The sequence below is a fragment of the Boleophthalmus pectinirostris genome, unplaced genomic scaffold (assembly GCF_026225935.1).
Source record: "Boleophthalmus pectinirostris isolate CB_2022bp ecotype Guang Dong unplaced genomic scaffold, ASM2622593v1 HiC_scaffold_22, whole genome shotgun sequence".
NCBI classification, from domain to species: Eukaryota; Metazoa; Chordata; class Actinopteri; order Gobiiformes; family Gobiidae; genus Boleophthalmus; species Boleophthalmus pectinirostris.
In genome coordinates this window covers 42,667,522-42,677,521 of record NW_026571190.1, presented here as the reverse complement: position 1 = coordinate 42,677,521, position 10,000 = coordinate 42,667,522, and the positions used below count along the sequence as shown (strand labels likewise).

General features: G+C 52.0%; 2 protein-coding genes across 2 annotated transcripts in view; one reads left to right on the top strand and one right to left on the bottom strand.

Moving 5' to 3' along the window:
- Positions 1 to 635, bottom strand: part of polr3f (polymerase (RNA) III (DNA directed) polypeptide F) — a 16,240-nt gene extending 15,605 nt beyond the window's left edge. The window contains exons 1-2 of the mRNA XM_020939996.2: positions 471 to 635; positions 31 to 148 (exon numbers count right to left, since the gene is read on the bottom strand). Coding sequence (XP_020795655.1) covers positions 31 to 148; positions 471 to 532 — 180 coding nt within the window. The 5' untranslated portion in view covers positions 533 to 635. The remainder of the gene's footprint in view (positions 1 to 30; positions 149 to 470) is intronic.
- A 3,522-nt stretch (positions 636 to 4,157) lies between these two features.
- Positions 4,158 to 10,000, top strand: part of dzank1 (double zinc ribbon and ankyrin repeat domains 1) — a gene marked incomplete at its 5' end in the record, with an annotated part of 6,001 nt that continues 158 nt past the window's right edge. Inside the window, 9 exons of the mRNA XM_055158532.1 lie at positions 4,158 to 4,377; positions 4,614 to 4,723; positions 5,013 to 5,077; positions 6,562 to 6,676; positions 6,767 to 6,880; positions 7,154 to 7,330; positions 8,318 to 8,495; positions 9,433 to 9,536; positions 9,609 to 10,000. The exon at positions 9,609 to 10,000 is cut by the window's right edge and continues 158 nt beyond it. Of these exons, the coding sequence (XP_055014507.1) occupies positions 4,158 to 4,377; positions 4,614 to 4,723; positions 5,013 to 5,077; positions 6,562 to 6,676; positions 6,767 to 6,880; positions 7,154 to 7,330; positions 8,318 to 8,495; positions 9,433 to 9,536; positions 9,609 to 9,776 (1,251 nt within the window). The remainder of the gene's footprint in view (positions 4,378 to 4,613; positions 4,724 to 5,012; positions 5,078 to 6,561; positions 6,677 to 6,766; positions 6,881 to 7,153; positions 7,331 to 8,317; positions 8,496 to 9,432; positions 9,537 to 9,608) is intronic.

Genomic DNA, 10,000 nt, shown 5'->3' with positions numbered 1-10,000 from the left:
TCCCAGTCTTAGTCTCGGTCCGGGTCTTACCACAGAGAGCAGTTTGTTGATGGCGGCCGCTCTCTGCTGCGGCTCCAGATGAGGCATATCGTTCTGAATCACATGATCAGTGATACCGTGAGGAAACTGTTCACACAACGACCTGATCCTGAAACACACAAACGCACAACATGAACACACAAACACACAACGACCTGATCCTGAAACACACAAACGCACAACATGAACACACAAACACACAACGACCTGATCCTGAAACACACAAACGCACAACATGAACAAACACACAAACACACAACGACCTGATCCTGAAACACACAAACGCACAACATGAACACACAAACACACAAACACACAACGACCTGATCCTGAAACACACAAACGGTCAGGGGTCTCAGTGTGTGTCCGGGTCTCAGTGTGTGTCCGGGTCTCAGTGTGTGTCCGGGTCTCAGTGTGTGTCCGGGTCTCACCTTTTCTCCACCTCCGCGGGATCCAGCACGTCCTTCTCTTTCTTCACTTTCACTTCGGCCATGTCCGCCGCCCCCCCCCGCTCCGGTCCTCCCAGGCTCTGGACTCGGTCTGGACTCGGTCTGGTCCCGGTGTGTCCCTGTTTGTCTCGGTCTGGTGTCGGGTTGGACCCGTTTGTCTGGTGTTATCCCCTGGTTTGTCCCTGTTTGTCTCGGTTTGTCCCGTAAACAGCGTGTTCGTGAAACTCCGGTTCTTCCGCGGCTCTGCTTCGGTCTGGTCTCGGTCTGGTCCCTGTTTGTCCCGGTTTGTCTCGGTTTGTCCCGTAAACAGCGTGTTCGTGAGACTCTGGTGTGACCGGAACCACGTGACTCTGCGGCTGCCCAGAACACCGCCTGAGCAAAAATAAGAAAATAAACAAAACTAATAATTTCAGTTTTTTACGTTTAATTCCCATTTTTAAAAGTGCGGTTCATTTCAGCGCCTAAACCGCGACGTTTTAAACTTTTATATGAGCGGAGAGACGCGTTTTTCATCAATTAAACCGCTTAGCCGTAATGCTAACGCCGGCTGATAGCATCATTAGCATCCGGAGCTAAAACACTTCAACATTTCACAACATTTCCACGAAAATTCAAAACTGAAACTCAAACCGAAGAAATCCAGATAAAAAATGTCACTTTATTGTTAATTTTACCGGGGAAAAGTTTGGATTTTTGAATCTTTATCGTTTCTGTTTGTGATCGTTAGTGCGCATGCGCGGTGAGTCCGGTCGCCATGGAGACGACAAAACAATAACAACCGCTTCAGGTTTTCAGGAACATTTCAGTTTCTTTGGTGTTTTGGATTTTGGTCCGTGAGTCACATGATTTTCTAAACCAGGACCAGGACTAAACCAGGACTAAACCAGGACTAAACCAGGACTAAACCAGGACTGAACCAGGGACCAACCCAGGACTAAACCAGGAACCAGGACCCAGGACTGAAACCACTGAACCAGCCCAGACTAAGACGGTTTTATTTTACCAGTGACAACCCAGAACTAAACCAGGACCAACCCAGAACTAACCAGGTGCAGTCTGACAGGAACTGAACCAGGACCAGTGCAGAACTAAACCAGGACCAGGCCCAGAACTAAACCAGGGACCAACCAGAACTAAACCAGGACCAGGAACTCCGGAACTAAACCAGGACCAACCCGGAACTAAACCAGGACCAACCCGGAACTAAACCAGGACCAGCCCGGAACTAAACCAGGACCAGCCCAGAACTAAACCAGGACCAACCCGGAACTAAACCAGGACCAGCCCAGAACTAAACCAGGACCAACCCGGAACTAAACCAGGAACCCAGAACTAAACAGGACCACCCAGACTAAACCAGGACCAACCCGGAACTAAACCAGGACCAACCCAGAACTAAACCAGGACCAGCCCAGAACTAAACCAGGACCAACCCAGAACTAAACCAGGACCAACCCAGAACTAAACCAGGACCAACCCAGAACTAAACCAGGACCAACCCAGAACTAAACCAGGACCAACCCAGAACTAAACCAGGACCAGCCCAGAACTAAACCAGGACCAACCCAGAACTAAACCAGGACCAACCCGGAACTAAACCAGGACCAACCCGGAACTAAACCAGGACCAACCCGGAACTAAACCAGGACCAACCCGGAACTAAACCAGGACCAACCCAGAACTAAACCAGGACCAACCCAGAACTAAAACCAGCAGACCTAACCCAGAACTAAACCAGGAACTAAACCAGCCAGAACTAAACCAGGACCAGCCCAGAATTAAACCAGGACTAACCCAGAACTAAACCAGGACCAGCCCAGAATTAAACCAGGACCAGCCCAGAATTAAACCAGGACTAACCCAGAACTAACCCAGAACTAACCCAGGACTAACCCAGAACTAAACCAGGACCAGCCCAGAACTAAACCAGGACCAGCCCGGAACTAAACCAAGACCAACCCAGAACTAAACCAGGACTAACCCAGAACTAAACCAGGACTAACCCAGAACTAAACCAGGACCAGCCCAGAATCTAAACCAGGACCAGCCCGGAACTAAACCAGGACTAACCCAGAACTAACCCAGAACTAAACCAGGACTAACCCAGAACTAAACCAGGACTAACCCAGAACTAAACCAGGACCAACCCAGAACTAAACCAGGATTCTGTCTGCAGTCAGGTACCAACCAGAACTAAACCAGGACTAACCCGGAACTAAACCAGGACCAGCCCAGAACTAAACCAGGACCAGCACGGAACTAAACCAGGGACTAACCCAGAACTAAACCAGGACCAGCCCAGAACTAAACCAGGACCAGCCCAGAACTAAACCAGGACTAACCCAGAACTAAACCAGGACTAACCCAGAACTAAACCAGGACTAAGCCAGAACTAAACCAGGACCAGCCCGGAACTAAACCAGGACTAACAGGAATAACCCAGAACTAAACCAGGACTAACCCAGAACTAAACCAGAACCAACCCAGACCAAGACCTGGATCTGTCTGCAGTCAGGTACCAGCCCAGAACTAAACCAGGACTAACCCGGAACTAAACTAGGACTAACCCAGAACTAAACCAGGACTAACCCAGAACTAAACCAGGACCAACCCAGAACTAAACCAGGAACTAGGACTGATCCTGATTTTGATCAAGGTCTTGACCTGGTCTTGGTCCTGACCCTGGTTTCGGTCTCAGTCTCGGTCTTGATCCCGGTCTCGGTCTCAGTCTCGGTCTTGATCCCGGTCTCGGTCTCAGTCTCGGTCTTGATCCCGGTCTCGGTCTTGGTCTGGTCCACAGAGTCCCCGGACGCTGAGGTCTTCTTCACGTTGGACGGATCCAAACCAAAGTCCAGCTCCAGAAAATACACGAAACCCTTCACCCTCCCCCCAGGACGAGTGTGTGTGCGAGCCCAGACCCGGACCAGGTCTGGACCAGGACTACACCAGGACTACACCAGGACTACACCAGGACTACACCAGGACTACACCAGGACTAAACCTGACCAGGACCAGGTCTGGACCAGGACTACACCAGGACTAACACCAGGACTAAACCTGACCAGGACCAGGTCTGGACCAGGACTAAACCAGGACTACACCAGAACTAAACCTGACCAGGACCAGGTCTGGACCAGGACTATACCAGGACTACACCAGGACTAAACCTGACCAGGACCAGGTCTGGACCAGGTCTGGACCAGGACTAAACCAGGTCTAAACCAGGACTAAACCAGGACTAAACCAGGACAAACCAGGTCTAAACCAGGACTAAACCAGGTCTAAACCAGGACTAAACCAGAACTAAACCAGGTCTAAACCAGAACTAAACCAGGACTAAACCAGAACTAAACCAGGTCTAAACCTGGACTAAACCAGGACTAAACCAGGACTAAACCAGGACAAACCAGGTCTAAACCAGGACTAAACCAGGTCTAAACCAGGACTAAACCAGGTCTAAACCAGGACTAAACCAGGACTAAACCAGAACTAAACCAGGTCTAAACCAGAACTAAACCAGGACTAAACCAGAACTAAACCAGGTCTAAACCTGGACTAAACCAGGACTAAACCAGGACTAAACCAGGACAAACCAGGTCTAAACCAGGACTAAACCAGGTCTAAACCAGGACTAAACCAGGACTAAACCAGAACTAAACCAGGTCTAAACCTGGACTGTGTTTCAGTGATTTCAGGGAGAGTTCGGTCGTGACCAAGTTCTTCACAGTGGATGATGTCACCTCTGATTCGACCAATCACAGCCCTCCTCTGATTACGCTGACCAATGAGAGCGAAGCACAGCCCGCTCCGGCCCCGCCCTCTCACCCGCAGAGCTCACACGCCACTTCCTGTCCCCAGACGTCCACTTCCTGTGGACAGAAGCGCTCAGGTGAGGACGGAGGAGACAAGGAGACAAAAAGAGGAGAGGAAACAAGGAGGGAGGAAACAAAAATCATGTTATTGTTTTTGACTTTTATAAAACTAAATGTTTACACCAGGTCCAGACCAGGTCCAGACCCGGTCCAGGTCCAGACCAGGTCCAGACCCGGACCAGACCCAGTCCAGACCCGGTCCAGGTCCAGACCAGGTTCTGTTTGTTCAAATGTTCTGGTGTTTCTCATGTAGCCTCAGGTCTGAGGACTTCAGGTCTGAGGACTCAGACGAAGACGAGGTCTCCAGATCAGACCCTGAAGATCAACACAAGTCCTTCAGGTTTCCTCAGACCAGAAGACTCCGTAAGTCCTGGTTTAGTCCTGTTTAGTCCTGGTTTAGTCCTGGTTTAGTCCTGGTTTAGTTCTGGTTTAGTCCTGGTTTAGTTCTGGTTTAGTCCTGGTTCAGTCCTGGTTTTGTCTTGGTTTAGTTCTGGTTTAGTTCTGGTTTAGTCCTGGTCTAGTCCTGGTTTAGTCCTGGTTCAGTCCTGGTTTAGTCCTGGTCTAGTCCTGGTTTAGTTCTGGTTTAGTTCTGGTTTAGTCCTGGTCTAGTCCTGTTTTAGTCCTGGTTTAGTTCTGGTTCTTTTTGTTTCAGTTTTTCCTGAAGACTTTGAGCAGAACTGAGAAGAACCGAATCCAGAGAGACACAGATTTTATGAGGTGATGCCCCTGTGTGTCAGGTCCCCCCCGTGTGTCAGGTCCCCCCCCCCCATGTGTCAGGTCCCCCCCCGTGTGTCAGGTCCCCCCCGTGTGTCAGGTCCCTCCCCCGTGTGTCAGGTCCCCCCGTGTGTGTCAGGTCCCCCCCCGTGTGTCAGGTCCCCCCCGTGTGTCAGGTCCCTCCCCGTGTGTCAGGTCCCCCCAGGTCCCCCCGTGTGTCAGGTCCCTCCCCCGTGTGTCAGGTCCCAGGTCCCCCCCGTGTGTCAGGTCCGTGTGTCTCCCCCGTGTGTCAGGTCCCCTCCCCCCGTGTGTCAAGGTCCGTGTGTCAGGTCCCCCCGTGTGTCAGGTCCCTCCCCGTGTGTCAGGTCCCTCCCCGTGTGTCAGGTCCCTCCCCCCATGTGTCAGGTGCTCTCATGTGTGTGTGTCAGGTGCCCTCATGTGTGTGTGTCAGGTGCCCTCGTGTGTGTGTGTGTTTCAGGTGCCCTCATGTGTGTGTGTCAGGTGCTCTCGTGTGTGTCAGGTGCTCTCGTGTGTGTCAGGTGCCCTCGTGTGTGTGTCAGGTGCTCTCGTGTGTGTGTGTGTCAGGTGCTCTCGTGTGTGTCAGGTGCTCTCGTGTGTGTGTGTGTCAGGTGCTCCTCGTGTGTGTGTCAGGTGCTCTCGTGTGTGTGTGTGTCAAGGTGCTCTCGTGTGTGTCAGGTGCTCTGTCAGGTGCTCTCGTGTGTGTGTCAGTGTGTCAGGTGCTCTCGTGTGTGTGTGTGGTGTGTGTCAGGTGCTCTCGTGTGTGTGTCAGGTGCTCTCGTGTGTGTGTCAGGTGCTCTCGTGTGTGTGTCAGGTGCTCTCGTGTGTGTGTCAGGTGCTCTCGTGTGTGTCAGGCGCTCTCGTGTGTGTGTGTGTCAGGTGCTCTCGTGTGTGTGTCAGGTGCTCTCGTGTGTCTGTCAGGTGCTCTCGTGTGTGTGTCAGGTGCTCTCGTGTGTCTGTCAGGTGCTCTCGTGTGTGTGTCAGGTGCTCTCGTGTGTGTGTGTGTCAGGTGCTCTCGTGTGTGTGTGTGTCAGGTGCTCTCGTGTGTGTGTGTGTCAGGTGCTCTCGTGTGTGTGGTGTGTGTCAGGTGCTCTCGTGTGTGGTGTGTGTCAGGTGCTCTCTGTGTGTGTGTGTGTCAGGTGCTCTCGTGTGTGTGTGTGTCAGGTGCTCTCGTGTGTGTGTCTGTCAGGTGCTCTCGTGTGTGTGTGTGTCAGGTGCTCTCTGTGTGTGTGTGTGTGTGTGTCAGGTGCTCTCGTGTGTGTGTGTGTCAGGTGCTCTCGTGTGTGTCAGGTGCTCTCGTGTGTGTCAGGTGCCCTCGTGTGTGTCAGTGTCTCGTGTGTGTGTCAGGTGCTCTCGTGTGTGTGTGTGTCAGGTGCTCTCGTGTGTGTCAGGTGCTCTTGTGTGTGTGTCAGGTGCCCTCGTGTGTGTCAGGTGCCCTCGTGTGTGTCAGGTGTCTCTGGTTCTTGCAGGTGTTCTCAGTGTCTCGGGCTCAGAGTCTCAGACCCTGCAGCTGTTTTCTGTTGTCTGTGTGGAGCTCGACTCGGCCCAATCCCCCCTGCAGCGCCCCCCCCAGAGAGAACACAGGTACTGCACCTGCCCCTGCACCCGCCCCTGCACCTGCCCCTGCCCCTGCACCTGCCCCTGCACCTGCCTCTCTCTCTGTCTGTCTTTCAGATGATGTCGTGCGTGTTCTGTCATTCTCCGGTTCCTGTTTGTTCTGAGTCGTGTTTCGTTTGTGACGCGTCACTCGCTCCACAGCTCCGCCCCCAGAGCGCCCTGCACCTGTCTGTGAGTCTAAAGTGTGAATCTAAAGTGTGAGTCTAAAGTGTGAGTCTAAAGTGTCACTCTAAAGTGTGACTCTAAAGTGTGAATCTAAAGTGTGAGTCTAAAGTGTGAGTCTAAAGTGTCACTCTAAAGTGTGACTCTAAAGTGTGACTCTAAAGTGTGAGTCTAAAGGGTGAGTCTAAAGTCGTTCAGTGCTGTGAGTGAACGAGCTGAATCCACTGAACCCAGGTCAGACTTGACAGTTCAGGTACGTAACTCCTCCTCTTTATGTTCCAGGCTCCGCCCCTGTGTGCGTGTGGCGCCGCTGGCCCCGCCCACTCCAGGTGTGTGTTGTGTGACGGCGGGAGCGGCGCCCCCTGTGGGAGGTGTGGAGCCTTTACACTCAGCTCCGCCCCCTTCTGCTCCACCTGTGGCTTCAGAGCTCCGCCCACAGACAGCCCAGCAGCCAATCAGGTCAGGAGGAGGGAGGGCATCTGACACACAGTGGACACACACACACACACACACACACAGACCCCCCCCCCCCCCCACACACACACACACACACACACACACTGTCACACGACGTCACATTAGTTTATTGTTCTTCACTTTTCACTTTTCCGTTTGCAGCAGCTCAAGAACCAATGACTCGAGTTTTAACAGAACCTGGAAACACCAAACAATCTCACCTGTTTTTAACACTCAGGTCACACTCAGGTCACACTCAGGTCATACTCAGGTCACTCTCAGGTCACACTCAGATCAGACTCAGGTCATACTCAGGTCACTTTCAGGTCATACTCAGATCACACTCAGGTCACTCTCAGGTCACACTCAGGTCACATTCAGATCACACTCAGGTCACTCTCAGGTCACACTCAGATCACACTCAGGTCATACTCAGGTCACTCTCAGGTCACACTCAGGTCACTCTCAGGTCACATTCAGGTCACACTCAGGTTTTCAGGTTTTTTGTTGTTCTGTTGTGACTGTGTCTGTTTGTGTGTTTGTGTTGTGTTTGTGTTTGTTGTGTGTTTGTGTGTGTGTTTGTGTGTGTGTGTGTGTGTGTGTTTGTGTGTGTTTGTGTGTTTGTTTGTGTGTGTTTGTGTGTTTGTGTGTGTGTTTGTGTGTGTGTGTGTTTGTGTGTGTGGAGTGTGTGTTTGTGTGTGTGTGTGTTTGTGTGTGTGGAGTGTGTGTTTGTGTGTGTGTGTTTGTGTGTGTGTGTGTTTGTGTGTGTGGAGTGTGTGTTTGTGTGTGTGTGTTTGTGTGTGTATGTTTGTGTGTGTGTGTTTGTGTGTGTGCAGTTTTTGTGCATTTGTGTGTGTATGTGTGTGTGTATGTGTATGTGTGTGTTTGTGTGTTTGTGTGTGTGCAGTTTGTGTGTGTTTGTGTGCAGTATTTGTGCGACCGTAGTTTTGAAAGTGCTTTATAAATAAAGTTGTTGTGGTTTTGTTCCAGGCTCCGCCCACGTCCGAGCAGAGCACTCAGACTGTAGGACTCTACTTCCCATCAGCCACTGCTCTGAGACCCAAACCAAACCAGAACCAGGACCAGAACCAGAACCAGAACCAGGACCAGAACCAGAACCAGACCCAGAGGAAGCCAAGGCCGAGGGGCGGGGTCAGCCCTGGGAGAGGTCAGTGTCCCCGCCCCCTCACACTCTGCCCCGCCCCTCACACTCTGCCCCGCCCCCTCACACTCTGCCCCGCCCCCTCTCTCTCGTTGTATTCTTCAGGGTTCTCTCGTTGGGTTCTTCAAGGTTCTCTCGTTGTGTTCCTCAGGGTTCTCTTGTTGGGTTCCTCAGGGTTCTCTCGTTGTGTTCCTCAGGGTTCTCGTTGGGTTCTTCAAGGTTCTCTCGTTGTGTTCCTCAGGGTTCTCTTGTTGGGTTCTTCAGGGTTCTCTCGTTGTGTTCTTCAGGGTTCTCTCGTTGTGTTTTTCAGGGTTCTCATTGTGGTCCTCAGGGTTCTCTCGTTGTGTTCTTCAGGGTTCTCTCGTTGTGTTCTTCAGGGTTCTCTCGTTGTGTTCTTCAGGGTTCTCTCGTTGTGTTCTTCAGGGTTCTCATTGTGGTCCTCAGGGTTCTCTCGTTGTGTTCCTTCAGGGTTCTCTCGTTGTGTTCTTCAGGGTTCTCTCGTTGTGTTCTTCAGGGTTCTCTCGTTGTGTTCTTCAGGGTTCTTTCGTGTTCTTCAGGGTTCTCTCGTTGTGTTCCTCAGGGTTCTCTCGTTGTGTTCTTCAGGGTTCTCTCGTTGTGTTCTTCAGGGTTCTCTCGTTGTGTTCTTCAGGGTTCTCTCGTTGTGTTCTTCAGGGTTCTCTCGTTGTATTCTTCAGGGTTCTCTCGTTGTGTTCTTCAGGGTTCTCATTGTGGTCCTCAGGGTTCTCTCGTTGTGTTCCTCAGGGTTCTCTCGTTGTTGTGTTCTTCAGGGTTCTTTTGTGTTCTTCAGGGTTCTTTCGTTGTGTTCCTCAGGGTTCTCTCGTTGTGTTCCTCAGGGTTCTTTCGTTGTGTTCCTCAGGGTTCTCTCGTTGTGTTCCTCAGGGTTTTTTCGTGTTCTTCAGGGTTCTCTCGTTGTGTTCCTCAGGGTTCTGGAGGCAGCAGGTGGACCATGTGTGTGCTCACCTGAGGAGCCACGCCCAGAACCACGCCCCCTTCAGGACACTGCTGGGAGAACCGCGCCTCGGACGAGTCAGTCGCTCCTCTCCTCCGTCGTTCTTCTTCTTTTTCTTCTTCTTCTGAGTTCTTGTTGTTTTGTTGCAGTTGGTCTCTGCTGTGGTTCATGAGGATCCTCACGAGGTCACACTGACCCTGAGCTTCTCCTCTGTGACCCCTGTGACCCCTGTGACTCCTGTGACCTGCGCTGACAGAGGAGCACCTGCAGGGGGCGGGCTCCAGACTCTCAGCAGCCTCACAGAAGGTCTCTGCTGAGACTCGGCCGGACTCTGCCGAGACTCGGCCGGACTCGGCTGGACTCACCTGGACTCACCTGGACTCACCTGGACTCACCTGGACTCCAACACTCACCAAACTCTGTGAATAACTGGAGGATGTGACGCTGATGACGACACGACGCTCTGTTCTGTAAATGAACTTAAACGGTTTTGAATCAGTCGACTTGAGTGAACCTGTTTGTACAAAGACTCTAAACATGT